This window comes from Phyllobates terribilis, unplaced genomic scaffold (assembly GCF_046119375.1).
Source record: "Phyllobates terribilis strain yellow unplaced genomic scaffold, ASM4611937v1 Scaffold_57__1_contigs__length_8443340, whole genome shotgun sequence".
In the NCBI taxonomy this organism is placed as follows: Eukaryota; Metazoa; Chordata; class Amphibia; order Anura; family Dendrobatidae; genus Phyllobates; species Phyllobates terribilis.
The window spans coordinates 3,634,239-3,653,597 of record NW_027362817.1 but is presented as its reverse complement, the minus strand read 5'-3'; the positions used below and the strand labels follow the sequence as shown (position 1 = coordinate 3,653,597).

Below are 19,359 nucleotides of genomic sequence, written 5' to 3'. Positions count from 1 at the left end.
GAATAGAAATAAAAATGGTACCGCTGAAAACGTCATCTTGTTCCGCAAAAAAAAGCCGCCATACAGCTCCATCAGCCGAAAAATAAAAAGGTTATAGCGCTCAGAATAAAGCAATGCAAAAAAAATTTTTTTTTTCTATAAAATTGTTTTATTGTGTAAAAGCGGCAAAACATAAAAAAAATACAGTAAGTGTAGTATCGCTGTAAATGTACTGACCCGAAGAATAACGCTGCCTGATCACTTTTACCACACGCAGAACGGCATAAAAAAAAACTCAAAAAAACAATTCCTGAAGTGTTTTGTTTTTGTTAATTTTACCTCCCAAAAAACGGAATAGAAAGCGATCAAAAAATGTCACATTCCCAAAAATGGTTCCAATAAAAATGTCAACTCGTCCCGCAAAAAACAAGCCGTCACATGACTCTATCGGCCGAAATATGGAAAAATTATAGCTCTCAAAATATGGTGATGCAAAAACTAGATTTTGCAAAAAAAGCTTATTTTAGTGTGTGACAGCTGTCAGTCATAAAAACCCGATATAAATCTGGTATCTCTGTAATCGCACCGACCCGAAGAATAAAGTAATCTAATCAGTTATATCACACTAGGAACGGCATAAAAAATGAATAAAACAAATATTATTCACCTGCTACTGATTTGTTTATTATGTCTCCCAAAGATCGCAGTAAGGCTCTGCCCACATTTATCCTGCGCTCTGCGCTGAGCGCTTACACCAGAGTTTCCGTGTAAATCTCTGAAATACGTGATTCAGCCGGAACCCATGATGGAAGATTCCCTGTAATGAGGCAGATATAGGCCACTGTCGATGCCGTCTAGCCTGGGATCCCACGGTGTCATTTGTTTTAGGCGTGCATAAAAGTGCGGTTGGCCACAGTTTTGTGCACTTCTGAAAAAAAGGACACCACTAAACAGAGGCCAGGCGGAGTCCAGAGTAACTCTGCTGCCTCATTATAGTGAATGGATCCTGCAGGGGTTTCATCTGAATTACATCACTTGGAAATTTAGATGGAAACCCCGATGTAAGTGCTCAGCCTAGAGCGCCTGATAAATGTTACGTAAAATGTTCCCAATAAAAGCTTCAACTCAGTCCTCAAAAAAAGCTAGTCCCCACTCAGGTCCGTCATCTGTTAAAAATATAAGGGAATTCCAAGTTACTGGTAGCAGAAAGGCTCTGGAAAAGCGAAATGGCCCTTGCCCCCCAAAAGAAATTCAGAAAATTTTGTGCTCCCAAATCCAAATGCCTATTCTACAATAATTTGTTCTCCAATTGTCAAATAGCACTCCTTCCCCCTCAGATCTCACCGTATGGCTAAGTGGTACGATACAGCCCCATATGGGGTATTGACACTTTTAGAAGAAATTGTGTGACACATTTCGGCACCATTTTTACCCATTGCCCTGTGTGAAAATTTAAAATCTGAGGGTAAAACATTTTTTGTGGTAAAAATATAATTATGCTTTTTTCACTGCCCAATGGTATAAATTTAAAAATTAAAAAATGCTCACTACTTCCCTAGATGAATTCCTTGAGAGGTGTAGTTTACAAAATGGGGTCACTTGTGGGGGTTTCTGCTGTTTTGGCATGTCAGCGACTCTTCAAATGTGACATGGTGTCTGCTGCCTATCCCAGCCAACATAGCGCTCCTTTCTCTTCCGAACCCTGCCGTACACCAAAGCAGTGGTTTTCCCCCACATATGGGGTATCGGCGTACTCAGGAGAAATTGTACAACAAATTTCATGGTGCAATTTATCCTGTTACCCTTATGATAATGCAAAATTAGGGAATGAAAAACATTTTTTATGGGAAAAATGTGAAAATTTTATTTTTACGGCTCAATATTATAAACTTCTGTGAAGCAGCTGGGGGTGCAAGGTGCTCACCACACATCTAGATAAGTTCCCTAAGGGGTATAGTTTCCAAAATGGTGGCACTTGTGGGGGGTTTCCACTGTTTAGGCACATCAGGGGCTCCCCAAATGCGACATGGCGTCTGCTAATTATTCAAACAAATTTTACATTCAAAAAGTCAAATGGCGCTCCTTCCCTTTCAAACCCTGCCATGCGCCCAAACAGTAATTTGCCTCCACATATGGGGTATCAGCGTGTTCAGGAGAAATTGTTTAACAAATTTCATGGTGCAATTTATCCTATTACCCTTATGATAATGCAAAATTAAGGATGAAAAACGGTTTTGTGGGAAAAATGTGAACATTTTATTTTTACAGCTCAATATTATAAACTTCTGTGAAGCACCTGGGGGTTCAAGGTGCTCACCACACATCTAGATAAGTTCCCTAAGGGGTCTAGTTTCCAAAATGGTGTCACTTGTGGGGGGTTTCCACTGTTTAGGCACATCAGGAGCTCTCCAAACGCAACATAGCATCTGCTAATTATTCAGACAAATTTTACATTCAAAAAGTCTAATGGCGCTCCTTCCCTTCCGAACCCTGCAGTGCGCCCAAACAGTGGTTTTCCCTCACATATGGGGTATCAGCACGCTCAAGAGAAATTGCACAAAAAAATTTGGGGTCCATTTTTTTCCTGTTACCCCTGTGAAAATAAAAAAAATTGGGTCTAAAGTAACATTTTTGTGAAAAAAGTTAAATGTTAATTTTTTTCTTCCACATTACAAAAATTCCTGTGAAGCACCTGAAGGGTTAATAAATTTCTTGAATGTGGTTTTGAGCACCTTGAGGGGTGCAGTTTTTAGAATGGTGTCACTTTTGGGTATTTTCTGTCATAAAGACCCCTCAAAGTTGCTTCAAATATGATGTGGTCCCTAAAAAAATGTTTTTGTAAATTTTGTTGGAAAAATGATAAATCGCTGGTCAACTTTTAACCCTTATAGCTCCCTAACAAAAAAAAATTTTGGTTCCAAAATTGTGCTGATGTAAAGTAGACATGTGGAAATGTTATTTATTAACTATTTTGTGTGACATATCTCTCTGATTTAAGGGCATAAAAATTCAAAGTTTGAAAATTGCAAAATTTTCAAAATTTTCGCCAAATTTCCGATTTTTTTTCACAAATAAACACAAGTGATATCGAAGAAATTTTACCACTATCATGAAGTACAATATGTCACGAAAAAACAGTCTCAAAATCAGGGGAATACGTTGAAGCGTTCCAGAGTAATTACTTCATAAACTGGCAGTGGTCAGAATTGAAAAAATTGGCCCGGTCACGAAGGCAAAAACAGGCTCTGGAGCGAAGTGGTTAATAAGAAATGACTTTAGTTAAGTTTAAAAACAATTTACAAAAACACATATTTGGTATAGGTGCTCCCATACCAACCTGTACTATAAAATTATTTAATTATTTATCTCTGTCGGCGAACAATGTAAAAAAAATAAAATACCAGAGTTGTTTTGTTTATCTTGCCTCGCAAAAAATGTATTAAATAGTGGTCACAAAAGTTGCCTGCACCCCAAAATGGTAGCAACAAAAGGTACACCTCACTACACAAAAACAAGGCCTTATACAGATCTCTTAACAAAAAAATGTACAGGTTATAGCTCTCAGAATATGATGAAAACCCACCAAAAAAATTTAGAGAGAAAGTTAACACTGTAGCCTTGCAGCGCTGGGGTCATGGGTTCAAATCCCACCAAAGACAACATTTGCAAAAAGTTTGTATGTTCTCTCCATGTTCGCGTGGGTTTCCTCCGGGTTCTCTGGTTTCCTCCAACACCCCAAAGACCTTCTGATAGGGAAATTAGATTGTGAGCCCCAATAGGGCCAGTGATGATAATGTCTGTAAAGCGCTGTGGAATTAATGGCGCTATATAAGTGAATAAAATAGTTCCATATTTATTGTTTTTTTTTTTTTATTTATTTATTCTTGTGATTAAAAAGTTGTACACACCTAAAATGGCTCTGTCTATAGAACAATTAAAGTTATGGTTGTAAGAATATGGCGACCAAGTGTTTTCTATGCAAAAGAAAATAACTACATGAATTTGATATACTTGTAGTGACATTACATGTCAGTTATCCAGAAGCGTAAACGGTGTTTAACCCCTTTACCCCCCAGGGTGGTTTGCACGTTAATGACCAGGCCAATTTTTACAATTCTGACCACTGTCACTTTATGAGGTAATTACTCTGGAACGCTTCAATGGATCCCACTGATTCTGAGACTGTTTTTTCGTGACATATTGTACTTCATGATAGTGGTAAAATTTCTTATATATCACTTGCGTTTATTTGTTAAAAAAACGGAAATTTGGCGAAAATTTTGAAAATTTTGCAATTTTCAAACTTTGAATTTTTATGCCCTTAAATCAGAGCGATATGCCATACAAATAACAAATTGTTATTATATTAATATATAATAACATAAATAATAAATAACATTTCCCACATGTCTACTTTACATCAGCACAATTTTGGAACCAACATTTATTTGGGTTAGTAAATTATAAGGGTTAAAAGTTGACCAGCGATTTCTCATTTTTCCAACAAAATTTACAAAACCATTTTTTAGGGACCACATCACATTTGAAGCCACTTTGAGGGGCCTTTATGACAGAAAATACCCAAAATTGACACCATTATAAAAACTGCATCCTTCAAGGTGCTCAAAACCACATTCAACACGTTATTAACCCTTCAGGTGCTTCACAGGAATTTTTGGAATGTAGAAGAAAGAAATGAACATTTAACTTATTTCACAAAAAATGTTATTTTAGACCCAATTTTTTTTAATTCCCAAGGGCAACAGGAAAAAATGGCCCCCGAAATTGTTGTGCAATTTCTCCTGGGCGAAAACCACTGTTTGGGCGCCCGGCAGAGTTAGGAAGGGAAGGAGCGCCATTTGACTTTTTGATTTTAAAATTTGCTGGAATCCTTACCTGACACCATGTGGCATTTTGGGAGCCCCTGATATGCCTAAACAGTGAAAACTCCCCACAAGTGACCCTGTTTTTGAAACTAGACCCCTCAGGGAACTTATCTAGATGTGTGGTGAGCACCTTGAACCCTCCGGTGCTTCACAGAAGTTTATAACATTCAGCCATAAAAATAAAATGTTCACATTTTTCCCACAAAAAAATGTTTTTCAGCCCCCAATTTTGCAATTTCACAAGGGTAACAGAAGAAATTGCGCCATGCAATTAGTTGTGCAATTTCTCCTGAGTAAGCCGATACCTGATATGTGGGGAAAAAACACTCTGTTGGCACACGGCAGGGTTCAAAAGGGAAGGAGCAGTGTGTGACTATTTGAACGCAAAATTGGCTGGAATTGAGAGCGGACGGCATGTCGCGTTTGAAGAGTCCCTGATGCACCTAAACGGTAGAAACCCCCCACAAGTGACCCCATTTTGGAAACTACACCCCTCAAGGATTTTATGAAGGGGTACAGTGAACATTTTTAAACCCAGTGGTACGCCACAGAATTTGATAACATTAGGTCATCGTATTGAATAAGTTGTCTTTAGTCTTGAGCGTAAGTGCTCGCTACTTGAGTTTGCATCGGATACTCTGGTATGCACCTAGTATCGCGGGTGCTTGTGTCCCCACCCCGGAATAACCCGAACTCTAACCCTGGCACAACCCTAGTGTTTATTTTTTATGCTGTTCCTTGTGCGGTATAAGTGATTTGACGACTTTATTTTTCGAATCGGTGCGATTGCAGCGATACCAGATATATATCGGGTTTTTATGATTGACAGCTGTCACACACTAAAAAAGCCATATTTTATGAGCTATAATTTTTCCATATTTTGGCCGACAGTCATGTAAGGGGTTGTTTTTTGCAGGACAAGTTGACGTTTTTCTTTGTACCATTTTCGGGCACTTGACATTTTTTGATCGCTTTCTGTTCTGATTTTTGGGAGGCAGAATAAACAAAAACCAGCAATTCAGAAATTGTTTTTTAGTTTTTTTTTTTTTATGCCTTTCCGCGGCAATAATGCAGCGTTATTATATTTACAGCTATAACACATTTACAGTTAGGTCCATATATATTTGGACAGAGGCAACATTTATCTCATTTTGGTTCTAGACATTACCACAATGAATTTTAAACGAAACAATTCAGTTGCAGTTAAAGTTCAAACTTTCAGCTTTCATTTGAGGGTATCCACATTAAAACTGGATGAAGGGTTTAGGAGTTTCAGCTCCTTAACCACTTCGCACCAGAGCCTGTTTTTGCCTTCGTGACCGGGCCAATTTTTTCAAATCTGACCACTGTCACTTTATGAAGTAATTACTCTGGAACGCTTCAATGGATTCCCCTGATTCTGAGACTGTTTTTTTCGTGACATATTGTACTTCAGGATAGTGGTAAAATTTCTTCGATATCACTTGCGTTTATTTGTGAAAAAATCGGAAATTTGGCGAAAATTTTGAAAATTTTGCAATTTTCAAACTTTGAATTTTCATGCCCTTAAATCAGAGAGATATGTCACACAAAATAGTCAATACATAACATTTCCCACATGTCTACTTTCCATCAGCACAATTTTGGAACCTAAATTTTTTTTTGTTAGGGAGCTATAAGGGTTAAAAGTTGGCCAGCGATTTCTAATTTTTCCAACAAAATTTACAAAAACATTTTTTTAGGGACCACGTCATATTTGAAGTCACTTTGAGGGGTCTTTATGACAGAAAATACCCCAAAGTGACACCATTCTAAAACCTGCACCCCTCAAGGTGCTCAAAACCACATTCAAGAACTTTATTAACCCTTCAAGTGCTTCACAGGAATTTTTGGAATGTGGAAGAAAAGAATTAACATTTAACTTTTCTCACAAAAATGTTACTTTAGACCCAATTTTTTTTATTTTCACAAAGGTAACAGGAAAAAATGGACCCCAAATTTTTTTTTTGCAATTTCTCTTGCGCTCGCTGATACCCCATATGTGAGGGAAAACCACTGTTTGGGCGCACTGCAGGGTTCGGAAGGGAAGGAGCGCCATTTGACTTTTTGAATGTAAAATTTGTTTGAATAATTAGCGGACGCCATGTTGCATTTGGGGAGCCCCTGATGGTCCTAAACAGTGGAAACCCCCCACAAGTGACACCATTTTGGAAACTAGACCCCTTAGGGAACTTATCTAGATGTGTGGTGAGCACCTTGAGCCCCAAGGTGCTTCACAGAAGTTTATAATATTGAGCTGTAAAAATAAAATTTTCACATTTTTCCCACAAAAACGTTTTTCATCCCTTAATTTTGCATTATCATAAGGGTAATAGGATAAATTGCACCATGAAGTTTGTTGTGCAATTTCTCCTGAACACGCTGATACCCCATATGTGGAGGCAAACCACTGTTTGGGCGCACGGCAGGGTTCGGAAGGGAAGGAGCGCCATTTGACTTTTTGAATGTAAAATTTGTTTGAATAATTAGCGGATGCCATGTTGCATTTGGGGGGCCCCTAATGTGCCTAAACAGTGGAAATCCCCCACAAGTGACACCATTTTGGAAACTAGACCCCTTAGGGAACTTATCTAGATGTGTGGTGAGCACCTTGCACCCCCAGGTGCTTCACAGAAGTTTATAATATTGAGCCATAAAAATACAATTTTCACATTTTTCCCACAAAAAATGTTTTTCATTCTCTAATTTTGCATTATCATAAGGGTAACATGATAAATTGCACCATGAAATTTGTTGTGCAATTTCTCCTGAGTACGCCGATACCCCATTTGTGGGGGAAAACCACTGCTTTGGTGTGCGGCAGGGTTCGGAAGAGAAAGGAGCGCTATGTTGACTGGGATAGGTTGCAGACACCATGTCACATTTGAAGAGTCGCTGACATGCCGAAACAGCAGAAACCCCCACAAGTGACCCCATTTTGTAAACTACACCTCTCAAGGAATTCATCTAGGGAAGTAGTGAGTATTTTTTAATTTTTTAATTTATGCCATTGAGCAGTGAAAAAAGCATGATTATATTTTTACCACAAAAAAATTTTTTACCCTAATAGTTTACATTTTCACACAGGCAATGGGTAAAAATGGTGCCGAAATGTGCCACACAATTTCTTCTAAAAGTGTCTATACTCCATATGTGGCTGTATCGTACCGCTCAGCCATACGGCGAGATCTGGGGAGGACGGAGCGCTGTTTGACAATTGGAGAACAAATTATTGTAGAATAGGCATTTGGATTTGGGAGTACAAAATTTTCTGAATTTCTTTTGGGGGGCAAGGGCCATTTCGCTTTTCCAGAGCCTTTCTGCTACCAGTAACTTGGAAGTCCCTTATATTTTTAACAGATGACGGACCTGAATGGGGACTAGCTTTTTTTGAGGACTGAGTTGAAGCTTTTATTGGGAACATTTTACGTAACATTTATCCGGCGCTCTAGGCTGAGCACTTACATCGGGGTTTCCATCTAAATTTCCAAGTGATGCAATTCAGATGAAACCCCTGCAGGATCCATTCACTGTAATGAGGCAGTAGAGTTACTCTGGACTCCGTCTGGCCTCTGTTTAGCGGTGTCCTTTTTTTCAGAAGTGCACAAAACTGTGGCCAACCGCACTTTTATGCACGCCTAAAACAAATGACACCGTGGGATCACAGGCCAGACGGCATTCACAGTGGCCTATATCTGCGTCATTACAGGGAATCTTCCGTCATGGGTTCCGTCTGAATCACGTATTTCAGAGATTTACATGGAAACTCTGGCGTAAGTGCTCAGCGCAGAGCGCAGAATAAATGTGAGCAGAGCCATACTGCGATCTTTGGGAGACATAATAAACAAATCAGTAGCAGGTGAAGAATTGGTTTTATTTTTTTTTTTATGCCGTTCCTCGTGTGATATAACTGATTAGATTACTTTATTCTTCGGTTCGGTGTGATTGCAGAGATACCAGATTTATATCGGGTTTTTATGACTGACAGCTGTCACACACTAAGAGACGCTTTTTTTGCAAAATCTAGTTTTTGCATCGCCATATTTTGAGAGCTATAATTTTTCCATATTTCGGCCGACAGAGTCATGTGACAGCTTGTTTTTTGCGGGACGAGTTGACATTTTTATTGGTACCATTTTTGGGTACGTGACATTTTTTGATCGCTTTCTATTCCGTTTTTTGGGAGGTAAAATTAACAAAAACCAACAATTCAGCAATTGTTTTTTGAGGGTTTTTTTTTTATGCCGTTCTGCGTGTGGTAAAAGTGATCAGTCAGCGTTATTCTTCGGGTCAGTACGTTTACAGCGATATTACACTTACTGTATATTTTTTTTATGTTTTGGCGCTTTTACACAATAAAACAATTTTATAGAAAAAATATTTTTTTTGCATTGCTTTATTCTGAGCGCTATAACTTTTTTATTTTTTGGCTGATGGAGCTGTATGGCGGCTTTTTTTTTGCAGAACAAGATGACGTTTTCAGCGGTACCATTTTTATTTCCATTTTGCTTTTTGATCGCATTTTTTTCCACTTTTTGTTTGGCGATATGAGGAAAAAGCATAGTTTTTTGCTCCATTTTTTATTAATTTTTATTACGGTGTGCACAGAAGGAGTTAATTAGTGTGACCGTTTTATAGCTCGGGTTGTTTCGGACGCGGCGATACCAAATATGTGTACTTTTTTATTTTTGCATAAATATACGGATTTATCGGTTTAATATTTTATTTATTTATTTTGTATTTTTTTTTAACAGTTTCAAAACATTTTTTTACTTTTTTTTACACTTTTACTTAGTCCCTGTATGGGACAATAATTTTTATTTTTCTGATCACTGATCTCATGTAATGTAATAGACATATATTACATTACCTGAAATCTTCACTGACTGTGTCACAGTCAGTCTCCTGCCTGGCTTCAGCTGCAGGCTGAGCCAGGCAGGACACCATATATGGCAGAGCTGGAGGCGGTCATGTGACCTCCAGCTGCCATAGCAACCCAAGGTCCTGGAAGGTATCGGGGGTTGTCGGAGAGGTAAGTAAGACGACCCCCTCTCCTCCTGCTGTCTTCTATATGCCGCGATCACTATAGATTGCGGCATATAGAAGACAGCAAAGGGTTAACATCACTGGGACCTGATCCAATCAGGTCCCGATGATGTTCCCTGTCAAAGCTAACGCTCTGCACCGAAATCGCAGTGCTTGCAGGACCCTGGGGGTCCTGAGCGCTGCGAGACCACCCACCGTTTTTAAACGTACGCGCTGCACAGAGCCCAGGCAGCGCAGACGTTTATCTACAGTGGGCGGTCGGGAAGCGGTTAACATGTGCCACCCTGTTTTTAAAGGGACCTAAAGTAATTGGACAATTGACTCCAAGGCTATTTCATGGACAGGTGTGGGCAATCCCTTCGTTATGTCATTCTAAATTAAGCAGATAAAAGGCCTGGAGTTGATTTGAGGTGTGGTGCTTGCATTTGGAAGGTTTTGCTGTGAAGTAAACATGCGGTTAAAGGAGCTCTCCATGCAGGTGAAACAAGCCATCCTTAAGCTGCAAAAAACCCATCCAAGAAATTGCTACAATATTAGGAGTGGCAAAATCTACAGTTTGGTACATCCTGAGAAAGAAAGAAAGCACTGGTGAACTCATCAATGCAAAAAGACCTGGGCGCCCACGTAAGACAACAGTGGTGGATGATCGCAGAATAATCTCCATGGTGAAGAGAAACCCCTTCACAACAGCCAACCAAGTGAACAACACTCTCCAGGAGGTAGGCGTGTCAATATCCAAATCTACCATAAAGAGAAGACTGCATGAAAGTAAATACAGAGGGTTCACTGCACGGTGCAAGCCACTCATAAGCATCAAGACTAAAAAGGCCAAACTGGACTTTGCTAAAAAACATCTAAAAAAGCCAGCACAGTTCTGGAAGAACATTCTTTGGACAGATGAAACCAAGATCAACCTCTACCAGAATGATGGAAAGAGAAAAGTATGGCAAAGGCGTGGAACAGCTCATGATCCAAAGCATACCACATCATCTGTAAAACACGGCGGAGGCAGTGTGATGGCTTGGGCATGCATGGCTGCCAGTGGCACTGGGTCACTAGTGTTTATTGATTATGTGACACAGGACAGAAGCAGCCGAATGAATTCTGATGTATTCAGAGCCATGCTGTGTGCTCGGATCCAGCCAAATGCAGCCAAACTGATTGGTCGTCGTTTCATACTACAGATGGACAATGACCCAAAACATAAAGCCAAAGCAACGCAGTTTATTAAAGCAAAGAAGTGGAATATTCTTGAATGGCCATGTCAGTCACCTGATCTCAACCCAATTGAGCATGCATTTCACTTGTTAAAGACTAAACTTCAGACAGAAAGGTCCACAAGCAAACAGCAACTGAAAACCACCGCAGTGAAGGCCTGGTAGAGCATCAAAAGGGGAGGAAACACAGCGTCTGGTGATGTCCATGAGTTCAAGACTTTAGGCAGTCATTGCCAACAAAGGGTTTTCAACCAAGTACTAGAAATGAACATTTTATTTACAATTATTTAATCTGTCCAATTACTTTTGGTCCCTTTTAAAAACATGGTGGCACATGTTAAGGAGCTGAAACTCCTAAACCCTTCATCCAATTTTAATGTGGATACACTCAAATGAAAGCTGAAAGTCTGAACTTCAACTGCATCTGAATTGTTTTGTTTAAAATTGATTGTGGTAATGTCTAGAACTAAAATTAGAAAAATGTTGTCTCTGTCCAAATATATATGGACCTAACTGTATATCGTTTTTTTTATGTTTCTTTATGTTCATGACCATGTCACCATGGTAACTATCCGGACCCAGCACACACAGCGCGGGCCCCCGGATAGAAAGTAAGAAGGGCGCTCTTACCGAAGCTTGCCCCAGAAATGCTGCAATCTACTTCGATTGCAGCATTTCTGGGGTTAATGTGCCGGCACCGCTCCTGGCACATAGCTGTTAGAATCAGCTGACACCCAGCGGCGTTTGCGCCCGCACAGCCTCTGTGCGGGAGCGATCGCCAGGGCATAACAATACATATCTTCTTCAATAGGCCCAGAGTGCAGATACGTATTATCACGTCAGAAAGGAGTTAAAGGGAATATGTCAGATATCCATTTTTTTCTTATATGTAATTGAGCTGTTAAGATCTATGGGCTGCACACTGATCTACTTGAGAATCTGCCTTCAGAGCTTATTTTATATGAGAGGGGTTGTTACTAGTGTGAGACATGTAATTAACACAGTACAGTAGAACTGAACCTTTGTCTCATAACAAACACTTTAGCAGCTGCAACTCTCACAGCTTTGCTGTATTGCAGCAATATTGTTGCACTGGCTGCTTGTGCAATAGTTCTACTGTACTGTGTTAGTTACCTATCTCACACTGGCAACGCCCTCTTTTATTAAACTAAGGTCTGGAGGCGGAGTCTCATGCAGACCAGTGTCCGGCCCATAGCCTGGAACAGTTCATTTACATATAAGAAAAATGTGGATTTCTCTGGAATAAAACATTAGACATTAAGGTATCATTTTATTCAGCTTTCTAAGCCCTGCATACCCATATAGACGGCTTAGCAGGGTTGCTTCTACTGACAGATTTTCTTTCATTCTGAGACTCTTTTTTTAGAATACAACCAATGTAATTAATGCATTTTCTCTAATCATCCATCTGATATTTATGGAATTAAATAATACATTGCTATTTTTAGGTCCTTGGCTTTTTGTACAACAATTCTTAAACAGACTTCCTAAATCTGTTATCCAAGGTGGTTGTGTCATAGATATTCAGAGTCCAATTAGAGACACCCTGCTGGTATGTATGTTTTCTTGTTTGGTAATTTCATGATTAACGCTTTCCTCTCTTAACCATTTTATTTAGTAAATTGTATTCTCCCTGATTAAAAAAAAAAAAAAAAAAAAACATTTTAAAACGTCATACACATTAGACTAATGTGAGACGAACTCAGATATTGACTTGTTCAGAACACAGTCTATTGTGGCCGGAGAGAGGCTGCTGGCTGACATTTCACTTTCTTATGGAGAACATAGGAGCACTCAGCCAAGTGAGCACTCCTGTATGTGGGAGAGTCAGCTGAGATGGATGTCGGTCAACAAGCATCGTTGGACCAGCTGTACAGTCGATGTAGATATTATTAGATTAAATTGATTTTCCACTTTTAGAAAAGTGGTTACCAAACAATCAGATACTAGTAAGAAAAAAACAATTACAGACAGTACTCACTTGCAGCAGATCTGCTAATGTAGATGACACGAGGTAATGGAGAAAAGAAAAGTCCAGCTCACCCTCCTAGGAAACTGATCCAGCTCTCCGGATGCCTTGGATAAGTAAAATATATAAACTTTTATTCCAAACAATTTAAAAACAAATGGAAGATTCCAAAGAAGTTCATGAATAAATCACGATCCATAGTAAGCAGCTAAGGGTGAAAGATTACCAGACCCGTTTCGAACAGCTTGTGTTCTTAGACTTGGTATGAGAATGATGTCTGAGACAAGGGAGGAACCCTATATACCTGCATGATTGGTATGTTTAAATTGCAGGTTTGCCAACCAGACAAATAAGTAAAGCACTGCATTTCAAACAGAATATTTAAAAATGTGGAAAAAGAAAAGAATGATTAAAAACAATATATCTTAAATTAAATGGACAGTACCAAGGAGGTTTACTTTAGTAGAGCAACATGATCACCTTTCTAAGGTTAAGACCCAAGGGAACTCTGGTATTTAGGTCGAATATCCAGTAAGCTTCCCTGTAACGCAGTGTGATTTCTCTATTACTGCTCTGAACATGCTTCAGAACGTGCTCAATGGCAAATACAGAGAAGCTACTGGTTGATTTACTATGACTTCTGATGTATGTTTGGAGGCATTAAACATATTACGGGTACTGCTCAAAAAAATAAAGGGAACACTCAAATAACACATCCTAGATCTGAATGAGTGAAATATTCTCATTGAATACTTTGTTCTGTACAAAGTTGAATGTGCTGACAACAAAATCACACAAAAATCATCAATGGAAATCAAATTTATTAACCAATGGAGGCCTGGATTTGGAGTCACCCCCAAAATTAAAGTGGAAAAACGCACTACAGGCTGATCCAACTTTGATGTAATATCCTTAAAACAAGTCAAAATGAGGCTCAGTATTGTGTGTGGCCTCCACGTGCCTGTATGACCTCCCTACAACGCCTGGGCATGCTCCTGATGAGGTTGCGGATGGTCTCCTGTGGGATCTCCTCCCAAACCTGGACTAAAGCATCCGCTAACTCCTGGACAGTCTGTGGTGCAGCGTGACGTTGGTGGATGGAGCGTGACATGATGTCCCAGATGTGCTCAATCGGATTCAGGTCGAGCCAGTCCATAGCTTCAATGCCTTCATCTTGCAGGAACTGCTGACACACTCCAGCCACATGAGGTCTGGCATTGTCCTGCATTAGGAGGAACCCAGGGCCAAACCGGTCATGCTGAAGGATGTAGCAGGCAGCAGATCGCTCTCCACAGCATCTCCAGATCTGTCACGCCTGTCACATGTGCTCAGTGTGAACCTGCTTTCATCTGTGAAGAGCACAGGGCGCCAGTGGCGACTTTGCCAATCCTGGTGTTCTGTGGCAAATGCCAAACGTCCTGCACAACCCCCATCTGTGGACGTCAGGCCCTCATACCACCCTCATGGAGTCGGTTTCTAACCGTTTGTGCAGACATATGCACATTTGTGGCCTGCTGGAGGTCATTTTGCAGGGCTCTGGCAGTGCTCCTCCTGTTCCTCCTTGCACAAAGGCGGAGGTAGCGGTCCTGCTGCTGGGTTGTTGCCCTCTTACTGCCCCCTCCACGTCTCCTGGTGTACTGGCTTGTCTCCTGGTAGCACCTCCAGCCTCTGGACACTACGCTGACAGACACAGCAAACCTTCTTGCCACAGCTCGCATTTATGTGCCATCCTGGATGAGTTGCACTACCTGAGCAACTTCTGTGGATTGTAGAGTCCATCTCATGCTCCACGAGTGTGAAAGCACAACCAACATTCAAAAGTGACCAAAACATCAGCCAGAAAGCATTGGTACTGAGATGTGGTCTGTGGTCCCCACCTGCAGAACCACTCCTTTATTGAGGGTGTCTTGATAATTGCCAATAATTTCCATCTATTGTCTATTCCACTTGCACAGCAGCATGTGAAATTGATTGTCAATCAGTGTTGCTTCCTAAGTGGACAGTTTGATTTCACAGAAGTTTGATTTACTTTGAGTTATATTCTGTTGTTTAAGTGTTCCCTTTATTTTTTGAGCAGTGTACGTCATATAAATGTTTCCTAATCCATGTTTTAAATTTTCTGGTTGTAAAACCTATGTATTTTAAGTTAGATAGTTCATTCTATGATGTATTCAAAATGATCAGTGTTGCAATTTAGAAAACCCTTGATTGTATATTTGCAGTTATTTTAGACAAAGCAGCAGATTTTTTGGCAGCAGGTGAACAGAACAGAAACTTTTTTTTTTTTTTTTTATGAATCTCACCAAACCATTAGATGTCAATGCTGACACCCATGATTTGATTACTTCAATAGAGAAACTTAGAAACTTTAATCTTAAAGAGACACGTATTAGAGACACGTATTTGGTGGTATCAAACAACACTCAGTAACTATACTGAAAAAATTAAGATTCCGAGGGTATTTGAAGAAAATTTCTGCAACAATATATTCTGAACAGTGTGTTACAGACTGGAACTTGATTTTTAACATCATGGTCACAACAATTAATACAACTTATCATTAAGCATGAAAACCAGGAACTACAAACAAACCAAAGGGTTATTAAGAAACATACTGATACTATTAAAAACTCTATGAATGCTGAGGATTTTGACCTATTACAAAGAAATTTTGAATAAAATGATCCAGGAGTTGGAAGAATCTATCATTTCTATTAAATGAAAAATTTAATCGGGACCTCATGTATTACAGTAAAAGCCAAGTTTATGAATGGGGGCGGTGGGATCACCAAGAAAATCCACTTAAATCCATTTTAAAACCACATAGTGGATTAAAATACAAAGGCTTTTGTCGAAATCAAGTAACTTTTTCTTTATAAGACTCTTCTCAGGATTCATCTGATATACAGTATCTAATGATTTTTCTGATGGGGATACAGACCAAATAAGACCCTAGAATTATTATTATAAAAAACAATGGCCCAGATTGGGCAGGAAACACCGCAAAAATACCCGGTTTCTATCAAATATCGCCTCAGGATCCGCAACCGCTTCCAACATTGGATGTGATAAATTTGTCTTCTACACTACTTATGAAAGACATCAATAAATTTGTACGTGATCTCACAGTGAAAAAACACTTTTGGTCCGAGGAAGATTCCCCTACCCTGCATTTATCTATGGAACAGGATAACCTCTCTAGGGATCTAAATTTCATGGGACAAATGAGTTTGGCTTGTCTCATGGATCTCAATCAGGAATCAACTTTTTCACAAGATACGCAGTCGATTTCTACTTTCTCCACAAAGAATCCCTACTTCTATCCAATCCAAGCGAGAACTGATGCTATGGATTGTTTCCAAGAGAACATAGAGAGAGATTTAAAGAAATTATATAATGATTCTAATCTTTTTCCCAAAAAGCATAATTTGTCTAAGACAGAACAAGAAGACCTTAATAGCTTACATAGGAGATACGATATTATAATCAAAATGTCGGATAAGGGGGGGCTAAGTTGTGTTATTAGACAGTAATGGTTGTCACTTCTGTGAATAATATGTTGTCTGATGCCACTATATATATTTTTCTGTGTACTGATCCTACTTCTTTTTTTCTTGGAAAAGTTTTGAAAAACTGGTATTGGAAAAACTTCCCCTGGGTATCTTCTCCAAAAAAGAATCTGAGTTTCTAATAGTCGACCACCCTGTGATCCCTATAATGCACGCTTTACCAAAGACGCATAAAATGGATACCCCGTTACCTATGTGCCGTATCGTTTTGGGAATAGGGTCTCTTGGGGAACGTTTAGGGCAATGGCTGGACTTTTCCATACAGCCCATGGTAGAACGAATTCCGGGCTATATACAGGACTCACGTGATGTATTTGATTTGTTTAATAATGTACAGTGGTCTGATTCTTGGTCCTGGCTCACCTGTGACGTAGTGTCATTGTACACAAGCCTTCCCCACCATGCTGTCATTTCCGCCATAGATCATCATCTAACCAAATATTGTCCATAGTCACCAGACCTACGTTTGTATATTAGGTCTGTATTAGTTTTTCTGTTGACACATAATTATTTTACCGTATATACACGAGTATAAGCTGACCCGAGTATAAGCTGAGGTACCTAATTTTACCACAAACAATTTGGAAAACTTATTGACTCGAGTATAAGCCTAGGGTAAGAAATGCAGCAGCTACTTGCAAATTTCTCCATCCTGGTAAATATTGCCCACTCATCCCCATTCCTGGTTTGCATGGCCCCTTCTTCCTAAATCCTGGTATGCATGGCCCCCCTCATCCCCAATCCTGGTATGCATGGCCCCCTTCATACCTAATCCTGGTATGCATGGCCCCCCTCATCCCCTAATCCTGGTATGCATGGCCCCCCTCATCCCCTAATCCTGGTATGCATGGCCCCCCTCATCCCCTAATCCTGGTATGCATGGCCCCCCTCATCCCCTAATCCTGGTATGCATGACCCCCCCTCATCCCCTAATCCTGGTACGCATGACCCCCCTCATCCCCTAATCCTGGTACGCATGGCCTCCTCATCCCCCAATCCTGGTATGCACGGCCTCCTCATCCCCCCAATCCTGGTATGCACGGCCTCCTCATCCTTCAATCCTGGTATGCACGGCCCCTCATCCCCCAATCCTGGTATGTACGGCCCCCTCATCCCCCAATCCTGGTATGTATGGCCCCTTCATACCCCGATCCTGGTATGCATGGCCCCCTCATCCCCCAATCCTGGTATGTATGGCCCCATCACTGCACACACAAAAAAATAAACACTTATGCGCACCTTCCTTTTTCACCTCTGCTCCAGCTCTGTGTCCCTTTATGCTGCAGCAGCTCATGTCAGCATTTGAGCAGCACATGGTGTCACAGCTATGCGCTCTCAGACGCTGATGTGAGCTGCTGGCATAGTCACTCCTCTCCATGCCGGGACTATGTGCGTGGAGAGGAGTGACTATGCATTCTTTTTAGTAGCGGGCACTGTCAGTAGGAGCTGCAGCTCAGCGCTCCTCCGTGCCTGCTACTAAAGAGAATGGATATTCATTCTTCTCCACGCCCATGGGAGTGGAGAAGAGGGAATATTAATTTCCCTTTAGCAGTGGGCACACGTGGTAGCTGCAGCAGTGGCTGCTGCGTGTGCCCTGCTCCTCCGCCGCCACAGCCCCTCCCCCCACTATCCACCAACGGAATTTCTATATACTTGAGTATAAGCAGAGCGGGGCTTTTTCAGCACAAAAAATGTGCTGAAAAACTCTGCCTATACGTTATGTTCAATAAGAACTTTTTTCTCCAGAATAGTGGAGTTTCCATGAAGGCCAAGTTCTCCCCATCTGTAGCAAATCTGGTGATGGCATGGTGGGAGGAGTGCTTTGTGTATAATGTCCATAATCCCTTCAGTAAATCTATTGTCACTTATTCTAGATTTATAGACGATATATTAATTGTCTGGGGTGGACCGATATCAGATATTCCCTCTTTTTGCAGTACCTTAATAACAATCAATTTAATTTACGGTTCACGAGTTCTAATAACAGGTGTATTACTTTTTTAGATCTATAATTGGAGAACCTAAGTTACCTATTAAAAGTGCAACATATTGGAAACCAACTTCAGGTAACACAATACTGCATGCACATATGAGGGACGTTCATTAAAGATTTTCCCTGACCCTCTTCCTTTGAACTGAGAGCAATGAAACTTGGCACAGTTATTAGTCCTTCTCTGCATAGGTGCCTCCTAGGGACACACACTTCTCCCATCTCTTTAAGCAACTATAAACACCTCGCTTGTAGAAGTCGACAGGTTGCTCCAAAAGCCACGTTGTGACTTCGGAAATCAGAGTCTCCTCATCTAGAAAATACTTTCCCTTCAAAAATCACTTCATTTTTGGAAAGAGGTGGAAGTCCGATGGTGCGAAGTCGGGTGAATAAGGGGGATGCGGTAGCCACAGGAGCATTCCATTTGGGCAACATGTGAGTTGTGAACTGGTGCATTGTCTTGCAGAAGGCGGACACCTTTGGTGAGCATGCCACGTCTCTTGGTTTTGATGGCCTCCTGCAATTTCCGCAGCAGTGAATCATAGTATGCCCCAGTGATCATGGTACTCTGTACTAGGAAATCCATCAATGCTACTCCGTGCTGGTCCCAAAATTCTGTGAGCATTATCTTGCCTGCCGAGGGTTGGGCTCGTGCCTTCTTTGG

The 19,359-nt window shown here is 40.5% G+C and overlaps 1 protein-coding gene across 3 annotated transcripts in view; it reads left to right on the top strand.

The window, feature by feature from the left end:
* The window catches only part of UBXN11 (UBX domain protein 11), a 59,440-nt gene that overhangs the window by 27,164 nt on the left and 12,917 nt on the right, over positions 1–19,359 (top strand). For all 3 annotated transcript variants that reach the window (XM_073661801.1, XM_073661800.1, XM_073661799.1), the window contains one exon: positions 12,616–12,719. In XM_073661801.1, the coding sequence (XP_073517902.1) occupies positions 12,616–12,719 (104 nt within the window). The remainder of the gene's footprint in view (positions 1–12,615; positions 12,720–19,359) is intronic.